The sequence below is a fragment of the Zosterops lateralis genome (assembly GCF_965231275.1).
Source record: "Zosterops lateralis genome assembly, chromosome: 2".
NCBI classification, from domain to species: domain Eukaryota; kingdom Metazoa; phylum Chordata; class Aves; order Passeriformes; family Zosteropidae; genus Zosterops; species Zosterops lateralis.
The window spans coordinates 22,804,510-22,822,931 of NC_139763.1; the positions used below are offsets into that span (position 1 = coordinate 22,804,510).

The window sequence follows — 18,422 nt, forward strand, 5'->3', positions numbered from 1 at the left end:
ATATGGTAAAGTCAATATAGGACAGAGAAGGGTAGTGCACTTTGATCATGAGGAAAATTATATCACCAGAGTTAAAATATAGATGACAGCACGGGTTTATTTTGAAATATTAAAATATAGAAGGTTGTTTACACTGAACTCTATATGCAATTTTGCAGAATGTCCCATCATAGATTTGATGCAACAATTATTAAACTTGTTCAAAACCTGATGTGTCATAGATTTTGGAAAACATGCAAAATAAAACCACAGCCCTCAGGAATGGTGAACATGCTTGGTTTTATGCAGTTCAGATTTTGATTTGCTTTCTGGGCTGTGAGCCCAAACTGACATCTCATGTCCAATTTTTTCATCCACCAGTATTCCAAAATCCTTCTCTGCAGGGCTGCTCTCAATCCATTCATTGTCAGTCTCTGCTGATACTGGAATGTCCAGACCCAGCTGCAGGACCTTGTACTTGGCTTTGTTGAATTTAATGAGGGTCACAATGTCTGACTGTTCAAGCCTGCCAAGGTCCCTCTGACTGGCATCCCTTCTCTTCCATGTGTCAGCTGTACCACACAGCTTGGGTGCTGTCCGCAAACTTGCTGATGTGCCCTCAATCCCACTGTGTCATTGATGGAGACATTAAATAGTATTGGTCCTAATACAGACCCTTGAGGGTTTCCACTTGGACATTGAGCTGTTGACTATTTTTGTTAGCAGCCATGGTGTCAATTCCTAATCCATCTAAATAGCCCTTCCATCAAACGTTTATCTCCCCAGTTTATCAGCAAGATTGTTGTAGGGAACAATACCAAAGACCTTTCAGAAGCAGAGATGGATAACATCCATGGCTGTTCCCTTATCCCGTAATAATCATGGAAGGCCACTCTATTAGTCAGGCATAATGTACTGATGATTTTCTTTTTCTTTCTCCATTTTCTATGACCAATTTTATCAGGATTTACTGGTAAGAAGTATGAAATTATCCACAGTGGTGCCTGAAAATCAAAATACAATGCAAAGGGCATTCTCAGATTTTTCCTCTGCTGCTAAAGAATACAGACATGAAAGTCTAAAAAGAGTGTGAGAACTTGGTAAATGTCACACATGTACAACCACATACACATACGGTGGAACTAATGGAATTTGCCTTTTGGCAGCTGCCCAGCTGATGAACAACTACTACAAAAATCACCTTTCACCTGGTGCTTTTGTTCCTTTCAAATTATGCCTCAGGAGAAAAAACAGTTGGCTGAAACGGAGTGGTTCTTTAGAGGGGAGGGGAGAGTTTAAAGGCATAGGGCAAGTTCACCTGCAACACCTCGTGGTTTTTGTCAGGAGGCTTTGAGTTTGGACAGGAGGTTTGGTTGGTGCCAGGAAGAAACCCTGACAGATTTGATCACAGCAATCTGTTTTTGCTGTGTTTTTAATTCCAATACCTTTTTCTTGTTGCCATTAGTGGTAGGAAAGTTGGCTGTGGTGCCAGTATTTCTGGTTTGTTCGCGTAAGTGTATTTCAATCCTGGAGTGACTGATAGAATAACAACAGCATACAGGCAGGTATAATTTTGATGTTGTGCCAATTTTACCTTCAGACAACCTCGCTAAATCACTTTGTCAGTGACCTTCAACAGACTCAAGCTCTGTTGCTTGTTTTCCTGAGCAAAACTGCCAATTATAGCTAATTTCCTCAAATAGATGGTAGGTGTTTTAAATTGTAAATTGCACTGATTGAGAAAAGGAAACATTGAGCTTTCTTCTACAGCTGAATACAAATGCAGAACCCTTTTTTTTTTTTCTGTAGGACTTGAAGGTGCATATAACAACAAATAACATCAGCACATCTACAATAATATTGCTTAAATAAATCAGAAGAAGAAAAACTTGACCTGCTCCTTTTCACAAGAGCTACTTATATTTAGTCAAAGATGACTGGAATTCAATTTTTCAGAAGTAGTTGCATACATAAACTGTATCATTTCACATCTAGTTCCATGTAGTTCATATATAATTCCTATGAAAAACAAAATTTAATTTGCCTTTCTTCAGATGGAATAGTAAATCATATTATACAATATTGATATTATATCATTCTATTATATTGTATTGCATCAAATGGCACATGCCATGTGGTATTTACATTAAAAAGGGTTTTTTATTACTTGCTTCTAATTTCCTACTTTTGTCAGATAATTATAATTTATAAACCACTGTTATTCCTTTCTAAATTTTGAGTAAAGCATGAGCCTCAACACTCATGAAAGTACAAAATGTGAATTATGCTTGGAACATTGCAAAATGGAAAGCCAAAATGAAATATGAATTCTCATCCAGTTTGTTCATTAGATAAAAAGATTTTTCCACCAGCACAGATGTATAATCCACAAATTATTCAAAACTAACTGATATCTTCAAATAATGGATTTTAGATGGATCAAATACTAGCGAGCTCAGTGCTGTGTATCTGAATTTCAAGTTTAAATCATGATTCTGATCACCAGTTTTGAGGCTAGCTTAATATAATTAATAATTGTATAGCATATATGAATCAAAATGGTCTGTGTTCTACTTTAATATTGTAGATAAAATATCACCCCTTCCTAATATGCCCAAAACTAATGCTTGGAAGCAGTTAGACTGTAAATAATACAGAATGTTTCAGGTTTTGTCTGTGATTTCTCCTTCTTCATCCCTTATGCCCAATATTTTTCTGTGAAAACAAAAAAATCTTACCAAGTTGATGACAAAAAGATATTGCCAGTTGTTTGGGATAAGGACACTAATTGCTGTTTTGAAAAGTCATATACATTTTCAGTACTTAGTAATAATGAATAAAATATTTATATGAACTTTATATTCAAGGTTCTATCTTGTTTCCTACGCATCTGTTATTCAGTTGTAGGGAAAATCTTTTATGTGCCTGCACTATTTTGGGAAACATTAGAATAATTAAATATTCATATTTTACATTGTAAAGCTTTTCATCATATACAGCTTAGATGTGATTTCCCCAGAAATAGCTATAGTATATTTTATTTTATTTTTAAAATTCATACTCTTTTTATTAGCAACTTAGTTATTTGATAGTCTAATCGTTTAGTTGGTTTGGTATAATTAATTCCTGTAAGATTTAATACATTGTTGTGCATAGATGAAGATGTCACTAAAATATAGTAGAGAAAGATAATCTGATGATGTGGTTATATGCTAAAATCAAACCAAACCAACCAACCAACCAACCAAAAAAAAAAAAACCCAAAACCCACAAAATTTTTTTTCTCCATTGGATGTCTCATATGGAACTTCTATTTACCTGTAACTAACACTCCCAAGATTTCCAAATAAAAACTAGAGGGTCAAAGATCCAGTAAACATCAAAATATGGTGCCAGACTATTATTTATTACAATGGAATAAAATTATAGTTTCACAGGATCCACTGACATAACAAACACAATTGCTTCCTGAATTCTCCAAAGGCAACCACAAATTGAACCAGTCTTCAAAATGAAGAATTAAGTAGCTGCATCAAATAATTGGATGTATTCTTTAGAGTTGATTATTCAGGTCACATCTTCCAGTGGTGCCTACGAATGTCCAAAGGGAGAATTTGCAACAACAGCTTCACCAGCACTTGCTAAATGCGGAGCGTGTGCTTGCGGTGTTCGGTTGTCAGCAGAGAGGGTTCATTCACAGTTCTAAATGCCACATAGGTACTTACTTCTCTTAAGTGCATTTGAAAGTAATCACCCTTTAGTTATAGGTAGTATTAAGTCAGCATTACTGAATTCTTTCTGCAAATTCTACTTGTCTACATTAACTAGAATGTAGTTGCATCTAGGCTTGGGAATTTTGACTATTAATAAGTATTGAGTTATCTTCTAATTATTGGAAACTTGCCAACATGCCAACAACTTTTTTTCCCTCTGCAGCTAATTGCACTCAGCTTTGGTCTTACACTCACTGACTTGACAGTGCAGTATTAATATACTCAGAAAAAAATTTGCTATGGGATTTATAGATCCTACCAGTATATGGCCATGCTCCTCTGGCTTCTTGTGTACCAGCAGAGTGTGGGAAACTGAGAAGTCCTCGACTTAGGGAAAGCATTACTCAGTAGCAACTAAAACATCAGTGTATTATCAATTCTCATACTAAATTCAAAATACCACACTGTGCAAGTTACTATGAAGAAAATTAATTCTATCCCAGCTGAAACTAGGACACAGCTTTACTACAGTCACACTTTCACAAGTGCATCACTTCAGCAGAGAAATGTCAGCTATTTGAGGTCACTGTTATGCTTTCATATTGACAGCATTTCTGCTGATTCTTGCACAGAAAAATATGTGCTTCTCTCTGAATTAATTTAACTATATGATAGTTTTATGGTTTTAATTAGTCTTTCATTATTGAATCAGTAAGCACTGCAGGCTTACTCCAGCTTTCCATCAAATAAAGCAGATTCGGTTATACTGGAAGTGCAAGAAACTCCTCTTATCTTTTGGAGGTCACTGAAAGGATAGGCTTTACAATGCCCTCTTTCTTTTGAGCCATTATGAATTGTTCTGTTAAAGCAATGTATTATATTTAGAAGATGTCAAGTTCCAGTTGTGGTGTAACTTGCACACCAAAAAACCTTATAAAAACTATTAGTGAATGTTTGTGGCTGCTTCATTTCTATTTTAGTTATGACTCCTCTAAAACAATAATAATTTTACTAATACTAATATGAATGAAAAAAATATTGTAAATGTTAATTCAATAGCTTTAAAATTATTATTGGTAATTTTTATTCAAAGCAATTTTAGAAGGTAAAAAGTAGGCAAAAAAATAATTACCAGGGGTTGAAATATAAATTTTATTCCTTTTATAAATTCTTTTCCAGGATGAATAAATACAATCTAAGTAAATGTAAATATTTTCAGAAACAGAAATAGCATTTAGGTATTTCTTTCTGTAACCATAACATGTGCACAGTATAAGTGCCAGTGTTTATCTTCGTCATAGACTTATTTTTAACAATCTCCTTAAAATACATAGCTCACTTTCTCAAAATGAAGTAGACAGGAAAAGTTTGAAGTATAGTGAAAACTTTGAAAAAAGGGAAAGAAATCTGATTTTCCCAGTTACAAAACTTAAAGTTTTTTTTTATTACATGGAATAAGATCTATTATCAGTTAGTTACTTAACAGAGAATAGTATAATCAGCATGTAGACCTGCCAGAACTTCATGTAACATCTCTCCTGAGTAATAAATGTTGCTCTGATTTTTGTAAGCTCTTTTTGGTCCTAACTAGTGATCAAAAAACATATAATCTATAGAGATAGTCTAAAGATTTTCCCTACCTCAGAATCCATACAATTTTATAAGTTCTTCATTGAATTGAATCCATATCAGCATCCTGGTGTGGAATAAACTTATAAGGAAAGGAATTCCCATATCAATCACAGATCTAAAAACTATTATTAAATCATGGTGAATAATTATATTCATAACATCTCTACTTCTGAAAAGTGCTTGTGATCTTTTGTAGAACTATATTGGCCCTAGAGTCACTCTGTGTGACAATTCATATAGTCCATTGCCCTATATTAACTTGTTGAAAAATAAAACCTCATCTAAAGCATAGGAAACTGAGTGATGGGCTGATTTAATGCACTTACTGTTATCCAGGAAAACATTTTGTGGGAAGCACATAATTTAGAGCATGGACTAGTCATTATTTCTCTATTTATTTGGTAAGAACAGTATTCAGCACACTGTCATTTGTACGATATCATCCCACTTTCATTGAACATGGAACAGGTAATGCCCAGAAAGATGCAAACAATTTTTTTTTTGAAAAAAAAAAAAAGATTTATGTAATCATGTAACTGAAACCTATAGGCAACACAGAGTACAGACAGAGTAACAATCCCATATTTTTTATGCAACCTCTTCAATCTCAGAAATTTTTTTCAATAGTTTTTTTTTTACTGTTTCTCTGAAACTATTTGAAAAAGCTTGTGAAACAGCACTTTCTTGTTGATTTAGTCCTTGTTAATGCATGGAACACAAAACTGTAGAAGATTTCAGCTGATCTTGCTTACAGTCCATCTAATTATGGCTATCACACAAAATTGTCCTTTAATTCTCTTTTTTTGAAAAGAACATTTCCTGGATATACAACATCTATGTGTTTGCTCTTGAATCCCAGTAATTTTTAGTGTGTGTAACATCTTGAGTGATTAAGAACATTAAGAATTCAATTATGTTGCATGTTCCTTAGTTAGATGTTGCTGCTTTTCTGACTTAGCACTTGTTACCCAAAAGGTTTTGTTGTGTTGTTATTAATGGCATTAGAATAATGGCTACTTTAATTGTATGTTTTCACTGATAATATAGGAATTAAAATAAAACTAAACAAATTTCATTCAGGCAAATTTAAGGAAATTTCAGAGCTTTCATTGAGTTTCACATTGAAAACTACCTAGAACATTAGGAATCTAAGTCTTCATATTATTAAGGAAAGAGACAGAAGGTGTCGAATTTATGGCTAAGGACTGCATTAAAATCAATAAGCATAGCTGTTTGCTGGAGTTATGCACATTGCTGTTGTATTATAACTTAATTTTAACACAATTATGGAGATTGCCAGAAAATAAAACTGGTTTCTTTCTGGAAGCTGCTTGGCTGTATAGAGCTTTTTTATGTTCATTTATTTGTGCATATTTGCTTACATGTGTACACCCACACACAGTTACACATGCATGTTACCATTATGCAGTAAAGAGTTAAGAATTATAGTTATTTAAATCTAGGCAATAGGAATATATTTTTCTTTCTTTGATTAGATGAACAGACATCCAAACAAGTATATAGATATATTGCCTACCATTGGGATCTTTCCTAATATAGAGGAGCCACAGTCAACTTCTATATAAGCTGAAATTCTAAACAATCATTTTCCTCCACTCTATTTGAGGTGTCAAATGCCTCATTTGATCTTTCTTCAGCTGCCAAATTAGAACTTCTTGTTACAACTATGAAGGTAGCTGTAGAGACTTGGCCGTAGGGATGAGCCAGGTAGAGGGTTATGACAGCCAAACTGCACCACTGATGAACCCCTTTCTTTGGACATTAAATTACTCAAGTCTTGCACACTAGGTGAGATTCAAGGCTGTTATCCCATCAGTCTTAGGAGAAATGCTGAAAGGAAATTTTGCTTTTCTAATGCTCTTTTGAGACTGTAATGAACTGTCAGCTTTACCTGATTGCAAAATTAAAATAGTTTTCATGAGATGGGAAAACAAGAGCTTTAGAGTTCTATTAAAATGGCCATATAAATAAGACATATCACTGAAAGAATAGCTATTGAATCCTGTATTAATTTGGTTTGAGCTGGAAATTTCCAGAAGGTTAAGCATGTGCTATGTGAAACTGGGAGGTCATACAACTAATAATATGCTGTGTGATTTCTGAAAACTGAGCCCTTTTCCAAATTTAAATGGGGTCAAAAGGTATACTATGTGACAGATGGAGCAATTGCATATAAAACGCAAAGAAATGGCATCAGCTTAAGCAGTTTTGGAGGGTTTTTTGCTGCCATTAGAGGCTCCAGAGTGAATACCTAATATTCAAGCCTGGTAAACTGCATGCATGGGACCTGCCTATATTACATATGTGTGATTCATATTATCTGCATGGAGGAAGATGTAGCATAAATTGGCAATACAACTGGGACAACTTACAAAACCAGAAAATCTGTTTCTGAATGAGATTTTTATTCATTATGCAAAGGAAATGTGAGCCAGAGGACACTTACAGCAGGGTGACTTCTTCATTTGTGATATATTTGTGCATGGCATTGAGAACAAATCTGGGAATACAAGGTGACTGTAGGTCCATGGATACATGAAATCAACTACTTTTTAATAGTTTATTAACACCTTGATAATTGTTTCAAAATCAAAACCTTTTAGAGATGTTTGCTGACTAAATGTTTACAACTGCATCACTCGCAGCACTTCTTAGAGAGGAAAAAAGTAGCCCACATGAAACCTTTCTTTGTTGTGACCATATTGGCTGGAGCTGTTTTCAAAACAGTTTATATATATGTATATGTATATACATATATGAAAGAAAAGCAGTTTGTGGCGGACAAAAATCCTTCGCAAAAGAGGTTCAACAGAGTTCAGTAATGCATTGCACTGTGCTCTTTTCACTCAGCAGTGAATGGAATTGTAGGACAAATGGAAATAGGTCACCTGGCCTTTAATATATGCATTACAAAGTCACATATTTTTCTAGTAATTGTCATTAACAGTAAGATATTTTTCTAAAACATAAACTTTTATAAAAATGTATTCTTTAGTAGAGCTGTGCTATTTATAGCATATTTAAGATATGTAATTAAATAGTTCCTAGCCTTGACCATTTAGGAAAAAAAAAATCCCATCCTTTTTACATTTTGATACATTTTTCTCTGTTACTTTTCAGTATCATGTAAAGTAAAACACAAACTTTACAAACCAAGAACTCTGGTCAAACACCAGGTTATTCAGTGAAGATACTCAGGGAATTCAGTCTTTAATGCACTAGATCATTACTGCTACTTCTGGATCCTGGGTTGCTGTTGAAATTTACCATGTTTCGTGTGGGATGAATGAGTAAATATTCTTAGCCTCCAGAAGGGCCAAATCCTATAATACAATGATAGTGTTTACTTGGTGTATGGGAACTGAAGGTTAGAATTGCAGTGATTTGGGATAAGGAGAATATGGGGGGAAAATTGACCCAGCTGTGAAGACTCACAAAAGAAGCCCCAAAGCAAAGGGAAGTGCTGATCTGTGGGACAATCAGCTGTTGCACACAGACAATTTTTCCTGAGCAATAGGAGTGTCTGAGTCATAATTGCATTCAGTCTCCTGAACGCAACCTTAAACTAATCTTAAAAGTATAGCAACTTATTTTTTTTTTTTTTCCTGGCAGGGATTACCATCTTTTTTTAGAAGTTTAAGGACAAACAAATTGACATTTTTTAATAGAAAAACACAACATGGTTGGAAAATTTAAATTTTTGCTCTCTGCATGAGATATTATGTTTCTGGAAGCTTACATTTTTGAAAGATTCATATAACTTTTCTAAGAAATGCTCCTGAGTATTTTAGGTGGTTTTGGAGGTACTGAAATAATTCCAACAATAATGCTTCTCCTCAGACTGTTTCACTCTTACAGTATTACCCAAATGGCTTGTATCAGACAGAGTGTGCCAGCAGGACCAGGGCAGTGATGGTCCCCCTTACTTGGCACTGGTGCGGCCACACCTCAAATCCTGTGCTCATTTCTGTGTCTCTCACTGCAAGGAGAGCACTGAGGCACTGGAGTGCTCTGATATTGAAGGACAGCAGAGGTGGTGAAGCATCTGGCCACAAGTCTGAGGAGCAACTGAGGGAGCTGGCTTAGCAGGATAGCTCAGGGGACATTTTATCACTCTCCACGACTACCTGAAAGGAGTTTGTAGACAGGTGGGGGTTGGTCTCTTTTTTCAAGTAACAAGGCATAGAGTAAGAGAAAATTGCCTCAAGTTTCACCAGTGGGGGTTTAAAATAGATACTGGGAAAAAACTTCTTCATGGAAGGGATGATCAGGTGTTAGAATAGTCTGTCCAGGGCAATCATTGAGTCACCATCCCTGGAGGTATTTAAAAGATGTAGATATGGCACTTAGGACCAAAGTTGGGCTTGATGATTTTTTGCATCCTTAATAATTACATTATTTTAATGCTGATATTCATAGAATGAAAACAATCCAATGTGATAAGAACACAGAAACATGGTTTGGGAATTCATTGATGTAATCCATCTTACCAGATCTCAAAATGAATATAAAATACTCTTGAACGCAAGAACTTAGTACAAAAGTGTATTCCATTTTCCAATAGGCAAATGATTGTTTCACAACAGGTAGGAGAAACAGCATTCCCACTCACATTGTAAATAAATACATACTAAGTTACAGTAATTTCTTTTCAAAATGGATTACAATGTGATATTTTACATATTTGAAGAACATAGAAAATGAATAAGGGATGTTTCAAATATTACAGATAACCTTACGTCACATACCTTGTTAGGTGATACATCTAATAGCATGGTGTGAGCACATTTTCTAAATTCTCATTACAGTTGTGTTGTTTTTTTCAGAAGTACACTGAGCCAGGATCACATTAGGAAGCACATTAAAGAGAAAATCCTTGCAATATGTTATTGATGTGTATATTGAAGATTTTAGGGTGAAATAGTAACCAAACTAAAATGTTTTGGGACACAACTACTTCTTTCACTCAAAAGTACTTGAAATAAGGATTAAATTCCTAATAACTATGCAAACAGATATTGTCTACGGGCACTGCATATATGGGGTCACACTGATTTTGATTTTTTTAATTCATAGGTATAAAAAATATGTGGTAGTTTTTATATTCACCATATGATGATCATATTTTTTATCAAACAATTAGAAGTCTACCTCCCTTGGGAAACTAGTGTTGAAATTTGTTATGCACATTCAAACTTGTGTCTATATATATTCATTGACAATCAATAACTATTTCTCATAAATATTTTATATGAATCAAAAATAGTTTAAGGGCAAGGTTGAGTACTTAGTTTTTTTAAATACGAAATTAACTTTATTTGCATATCACCTGAGGAAGTATTCAACCTTCATTGGGCTATAAGTAATTTGGAACGATATTGAATAAAAGGATAAAATGCAGATGGTAACTGAGATTATGAGCCTGCATCTACTACTTCTGAAAGAAATTAGAGATTAGAGAACATCTATATTTCATTGACAGAGATATTTTACCTTGTTAATTATGTACTGGATATATATAATTAATCCACTGGTGTACTGCATAAACAATATCTTTTGTACAACAGCATTCAAGATGGAGACTTTATGTGGAGATAGAATATCAGTCTCTGCTTTTCACATTTTTGCTCACTAATTATCATCACTGCAAAATGGCACTGCTTCCAGAAAATGCCTGTAGAAAATATGTATCTGGAAGACAAATAAACTACTACACTGATCCCAAAACCGTATATATTAAAAAATCATAAATACTTTAGTAGTAATAAAGTCTCGTAAGTCTTGTAAGTCATTCTGTCTTACAATTGTGGACTAAGATTTAATTGAAACCTTGGATTTTGAGGGATATAAAAATAGTTAAAAAGTTAAGTAGGCAAATAAAAGAAGTAAATAATATTTATTTTAATATGATGTGTCTGTGACAAAATTTAAACATCACACATGAACAAGTTAAAATCTACTGTTCTTTTTCAGCATGTCTGGAAAAGGCACTTCAAAATAAAGAAAAGTAAAGAAAATAGTGATTAGCATGCTTAGACCATTTTATTTAATTAGTAGCTATATTAATTTCTAAACTAAATTATAAATTGAGTTTCCTATTTGTGTTTCACTCTTCATCAAGTAACTATTTACATTACAGAGAGCTACTTGCTACAGGAGTAAGCCCAGAATGCTGGTTGCAAGGATAGCTTGGTGTATTTTTATTTTTTTAGTCGCAAAACAGAAGTATTGCCCAAGGATGGGGATGGTGAAAATTATGTTTATTTCCTCTTGCTCCCATAAGCACAGGCTATGACATGTATGAGCATAAATGTTTATGTATGTGTGCCTCTGTGTGTGTGTGTGTGCATGTATTTTAAGAAAGCATATTGAATACAAATAAAAATATATTCTTTACTAAATCTTCTAATAAAGAAATGCAAGTTCTTTATCATGGTAAGTAAATGCTTTCAGTCAATTTCTATGTTTTTTTTAAAGAGCATGAAATGTGGTATGTTTTGAAGCAAGGCTGGTTTTTGGCCAATTTCATGTCAGAGATTGAATCAACTCTGTTTCACTTTTGGTTACAGTCTTGTTTTAAATATCTTTTTGCTCATATGGGAAGCAAGATTAAATTCTAAGGAGGTCTTTCTGGTTTGTCTTGTTCCAGTCAAGTTGTGTTAAACTCAAATGATCATTTTATTTCCATTAGTTCCATCCAAACTTCAGGTGGTGACTATTTCTTAAAAAATTCTAATGAGGATGACTAAAATGTTAATTCATTGAAGAAAGTAAATAAAGGTATTATTTCCTCAAGGTTACAGAACAGAATTTTAAAAAATGCATTTCTTATGTAAAAAAATAATTTGGTGATTTTAACATACTTTTTTTGTTTGTATTATTCTTTTTTAATAGCACATTTATTTGATTTTTTTTGAAGAAATCACTTTTAACTAAAGTACTGCATTGTCACAGAATATGATACATTTTTTCAAATATTTTCAATTTCTTCTTCTTGACATTTTATGTTTATGTGCAGTTTGCATCTTTTTTTGTTTTTCAATTTCAAATGTAACAGATTTTGACATTTTTGTTACATTTTTTGTACTAGTGGTTTTTTATTTTTGAGAACCTGCTGGTTTTGAATTCTCTTTTTTCCCTTTATTCTCCTCCTCAATATGATCCCAGGAGCCAACACAAAGAAAAGCGCAGATGATATAACCAGTAATGATCGTGGTGAAGATGAAGGTATTTTTTGTTTTTTCAAAGCCTGACCCTGATGCATGAACATAAACTTTTCAATTTTTGTTATATTAAGAATGATTATTGTTATTATTATTGCTGTTATTTCAACATGATTTTTAGTCTCTTACTTGCAGAAGCTCACATCAGTGTGCTTCTTTGTTTTCTTCTTTAGAATTTACTTTGATTGTTTTTTCTTTTTAAAATCTAAATTAGCATATAGATGACTGCAGTTCCTCCGTGACATAGGCGTAAAGTTTATTCCTAAATATGTGTGAAGTGAGTAACATAAATGTTATTTGAAACCATATATTTTTTTCCCCTCTACTCTTTCTTAGGTTGAGAAAATGGAATTTAAAACATGCATGTACTCTTTTCCCTCATACATATTTTGTATATTCACTTGTTCGAAATTCATGAAAAAATTCACACATATCCTTCCTTTCACTTCCACTGTTTCCCCAGTGCACATGCTGTACATTGATGCAGTTGAATTGTGCTTTGTCTTTGCTATTTTTATTTACTTATTTATTTTTTTTTCTCACAGGATGTGGTTTATTTCAGGACACAAAAATAAAGGAAGCTGTTGATGTTGCTTTATTGTTTTTTCCTGTAATCAGCTAGCCTCTGAGACACACTCATTCTGACTCTGACCACATTCCCACTGAAATCAGTAACAATCATTTTCATTGACTTCTTTTAAAGTTGGATTTGGTTTCCTGAAAGGAAATGCTAAAAGTTCACAGTGAAGTACCTCCAAAAAGTTTTAGATGGAAACACATTTTTTTTTCTTGCCTTGACTCAACAAATCTATTTAGGATGCAACAAAAAAGAAAGAAGTCATGAAGTCTTCCTCTATTCTCACCCTTCCTTTTCATTCAAGTTACATCATCAGTTTACATGTATTTAGCAAATTAAGAAAAAAAACATTTTCAAATTAAATGAGAAGATAAAAATCCTGGGTAGTTTATTGGTCTGTCTTCAGAGCAACATGTTTATTAATCCTCTCATGCTTGGCCAATCCAAAATATTATTCTATTTCTTTTTTTCCTGTGTTCTCTCATCCAACAAAATTTCAAATACTTTGAAACATATGTCCTCTCTATTTCCCTTAGAGACATGCAGACTGCAGTGTATGGATACTGTCACCTCTGATGATAGTGATAGTGATAGATAGGATACTATCGCCTCTTCCTGGGAGTTGAGGTCTATTGTACCTCTATATAAAATACCATTGTCTATATATAAAATATCGTGGTAAATACTTCGGGTCTTTGATTCACATTTGCCCTCTGCTCCACCACCTTCACTGCTGAATTACACTTTTTCTTACAACACAGAAATATTTTGCAGAGTACTCTAAAATTACTCTGTTATTTTTGATTATCACCTTCCTATTTCTGTGCAACATATGCTTTTTTCAAATGATGTTGTTATCATTTCTATACAAAATTCTGAACTTAATTTTAAAGTAAAGGACAATAAGCAAAACCAAAACTGCTTTAAAAATAAATACTTGATTATGTACACATTATTATTTGGCCTTTTTAAAAATTTTTAAAATGTCAGGATTTCATGATTAACAAGGGTATCCATTTTAGATCTAAGCATATAAAGCATTGAGCTAATTTCCTTTATGTTGAAGATAATCATGTTCTTGTTGAAGGGGGAGGGGAAACCTCCTATTGACTTCTTCAGTGAAAGATTCAACCCTGAGGTAAAACTAGGTAATAAGAAAAAGATTAAATACAAAATATCGTGCCATGAGACTTTGAGGAAAGAAGGGAATTGTGATTCAGCAACACAAATAATTCTGTTAAATAATTGCTGCTTTCAGGTTTTTTGAGGGCTTAGCTGAGCCTTCAGAGAAGAAGCACTTTAATGTACTTTGCTGAAAATGCAGTAAAAAAAAAATAGGTCCACTAGAATGCACCTCATTGCTTTAAATGATCTGTTTAATGCTTTACTACTCTTATAGTCACAACAATTGAGAAGATCTTATCACAAAAACTTTTGTTCTGCTGCTCAATTACATTTAAAATACAATGTGAAAGGATGTATCTTTTTGTGGAAAGATGGCAGAATCAATGACAAGCCTTAAACTTTGACAAGTAGACAGGTGTGCATTGCAGCCTGGACATCCCTGGCTGGACTCAATTGGAAATTTGTGATAATTAAGGTAGTGTATACACATGAGTAAAGCAAAAGTGGGACATAGGAATTTTTCCATCCAAATTTACCTTTAAGTATGCTCTAATTAGTTCACATATATAAAACACTGTCTATCTGGTACCTCATTGCTGATCACATTTTTTGTCTCAGTGTTTCCTAATAAGCCTGAGGAGAGGGAAGATATTTGGAAGGCTTCCAAACCCAGATCCTCAGCTGTAGGTATTTAGCTCAGCTTTTTCTTTGTCTGCCTCCTTTCTTCACTCTTCAATAAATGCTAAAAGATTTCTTTTCAAAACCTTGTTGAATAATCAGAGACTCTGCTTTTCTTAATATGTTTTGCTATATACTTGACAGAAGTTCTCTGATTCCATGCAGATAGACTGAATTATTTGTAAAAGGTTTGTATACCTAATGGCAGCTTGCTGTATTGCCCTCTACTTTATAAAGGAGCTTAGCCTCACTTCACACTGTTTTTGTAGAGAACTTAAGTGATGCCTTGAGGAGGCTTACCTAGAACAGAGACTAGACAGAGCTAAGAGAATAAAGAAGATATTTACTAAAAGGCCTTAAAGGCTACACCTCAGACAGAACAAGAGCCTGGCCAAGTCTACACCTGAGATGGACCCAAAATGGACCATCAGTCACGTGATGTCACACTTTTATAAGTTTTGGTCCATGCACATATTGGGTTTAATTGTCTAATTACAGCTTCAGGTTATGAAGTCCTATTTTTCTTGTTCCTCCCTTCAGTCCACCGTTGTTTGTGTTTGTGTTGCTTTTGGGCCTGAAAACTTGTACCTGTTGTCCTTGGTCTTCAGCAGGAAAGGATTTGTTTTGTCTACATACCCTGTGAGGAGAGCTTACTAGCACCTAATATGAGGCTCAGAACTACACACCTAGGCAGCAGAGAATCTGAAAAACATGAAAGCTAAAACTTAAGGCGTCATTTGTTCCAGATATAGGTATTCTGAATCATCACTGGCATCAAAAGCTGAACTTTTTAGATTAATCTGTTCCCAAATATACCCAAATCAGTGATTAGCACATCTTTATAACTTACTATTAAATATGTAATATCAATTAAATTTAACTTTCTTTTTTTTTTTTTTTAATTTTGTCAATTTCATTGAACTTTCTTTAAGAAATAAAAGCTTTTTACCTTTTTAAAAGTAGTCAGGAATTTTCTACATATAGAAAAGATCAGCAATACCATTAACTTAGGGCTGTTCTTTGAAGCTTAGCTGCTACCAAACAGGAGAAAGTACAATACAAAAGACATAATTTGATTTAAATACAAAAAAAAATCTGAGCCATGAATTCACATAAATCCTCTCTGTTTCTTAAGTCTGAGGCTGTTTAAAAGAAGGAACAGTCTACTATGTTTTCTTCTACCAGAACACCTAGATTTTGTGATGTTATCTCTTACTGAACTATTGGGAATATAGTTTCAATAATTATGAGTCATGAGAAATAGGAAAGTAAGGATTATTACTATAAGTTTATTATTAGATGCACAGATATTTCTAAATTAGTATGTATTTGAATCCGAGTATAAAAAATATAAGATTACTTCATAATTTGTTTTTTAGGCTTTAAGACATTTCTATTAAAACTAAATTTCTTGTAATACTGAATGCATTTGAAGTGTTCTGAGACTGTTTTAGAAGAAATAGTATTTGAAATTTTAAATTATAAATCTTAGGCTTGTAGGATGATCCTAAACTGTGTAAGCTAGCAGGTATAGTGGTGGTGACATTGAGAACATAGGAAGCAGTTAAGATTTTTAGCACTGTTAAAAATTGCTGTTGCCACCTTCCCTATGTTTTTATTACTTTATTGTGTTTTCCTTACTTGAATTTTTTCAGACATTCATGATCAGAACAGCAAGAAACCCGTCATGGTCTACATCCATGGTGGATCTTACATGGAGGGTACTGGAAATATGATCGATGGCAGCATTCTCGCAAGTTATGGAAATGTCATTGTTGTCACTATCAATTATAGGCTGGGGGTTTTAGGTAAGTGACTATTTTCTTCATAGAAATATTTGCGCAGAAATATTTGATTGCTGAATTTTTCCACTGATTGGTCATAGATATTTGGCTCACTTTCGATTTGAAAACAGAGCAATCTCAATGATAGAATATTGAATTCTATTCATTTCCATTTTGTATGGAAACTGGGGTAAACTGCATTATTTTTGACAACTGCCTTCACCTTAGAGAGAAATTACTGGAAATGTATAATGTTTTGAGAACTGGTATTTTTTTTTTTTTTTTTTTTTTTTTTTTTTTTTTTTTTTTTTTTTTTTTTTTTTTTTATTTTAATTTTTTTTTTCTCTATTTTATCTTAAAAAAAACCAAAAAAGAAAGTCAATCAAGAGTGAGTCCTCACAGTTTTAAAACAGTTGGTAATGGCAAGAAGGAAAGTGTTACTATTTTTCTGTATTTAATATTTTTGCGTGCAAATTGGTTTTAAAGATATGTACAAAAAGCAGACCAGTGTACACTGATGGAATTTGTATTGAGGATAATAAGCAATCAAGGAGTTTTAAGGCATATAGTGACATTATCTTCAAAAATATAAAAAACTCCATAAACATGGTACATAGCATATACTAATCTTTTGTCCAAAATAAGGTTTATTTATTTATTGAGGTTCTGCATTTCCATAGAAAAATAAAATCTAAAAAATGGCAGATAATGGCAGACATTAGAAATATTTGTTATCTAAGTGAAAAAGTTTATATTTTCTATAGAATAGCATTCAGAATGCTCAAATGCTCATATTTCTGGCATTTTAGATACACAGGATAAGATACAGTAATTTTGTTTGTGTGTCTTTTTACGAGGATTTTCTATCTTATTTTTCTTAATAGCAAAGCTGATCTATATTCATGGCATGTGCTGATTTGGAACACAGAAGACTTCTTTTGCTGAGTTATCTGTTCATGTTATTCATGTGTTTCAACAATTTTATAGTTCGTCAGAGTACCAAGAATTTTTTTTCTTGTCTCTGATTTTGAGTATTCATTAAATACAAAAGAGTATTTTTTTTTCTATTATGGAAACAGATTTAAATATAAAGCCAGAAATATATATAAAAAAACCACCTCAGTATATTTATGCATGCAGTCTTGGTACTCAGAAACATCCAAACAAACAAAATGCCAAAACAAACAAAATTCAAAACAAACAAACAAATTAAAAACAAACAAATAAATGAAAAGACAGAACAGGAAGAGCTGAAGACACAAGAAAACAAATTGTTTTGGTTTTTGTCAAACAACATTTATACCAAGAATCTTGGCAGTAGTTATTTATCTTTAAAAAAGATCATTTAATGCATCTCTTTAAAAGGTTTTCTCTTGGTTTCTTAAAACTAACATTGTTGAAGGATATGTTTTAAACCACTGTAAGTGGTTTAAAATGTTTCATTGTCCCTCTCTATTTTATAAATCGAAAGGGAAAAGTGCAGTATTTGCATTGGTGAACTCTTATTTTATATGTTTATATTGAAAACAAACAAAATAGAAGGAGAATCAGAATGCTATTTTTTTTATTTGGAGCATTCAGGAAAAAAGGCACAAACTGGGCATTTATGAGAAATAGAAAAGTAATAGTCATCAGGATTTAAAATGGATTAGGAAAAATACAGTGTTTGGCATTAAATATTGCTTCTCAA

The 18,422-nt window shown here is 33.1% G+C and overlaps 1 protein-coding gene across 2 annotated transcripts in view; it reads left to right on the forward strand.

The window, feature by feature from the left end:
* NLGN4X (neuroligin 4 X-linked) overlaps window positions 1–18,422 on the forward strand; it is a 156,187-nt gene that overhangs the window by 79,686 nt on the left and 58,079 nt on the right. The window contains exons 4-5 of one of the 2 annotated variants that reach the window (XM_083884948.1): window positions 12,513–12,572; window positions 16,604–16,756. In XM_083884948.1, the coding sequence (XP_083741074.1) occupies window positions 12,513–12,572; window positions 16,604–16,756 (213 nt within the window). The remainder of the gene's footprint in view (window positions 1–12,512; window positions 12,573–16,603; window positions 16,757–18,422) is intronic. The other variant, XM_083884949.1, reaches the window with a different exon arrangement.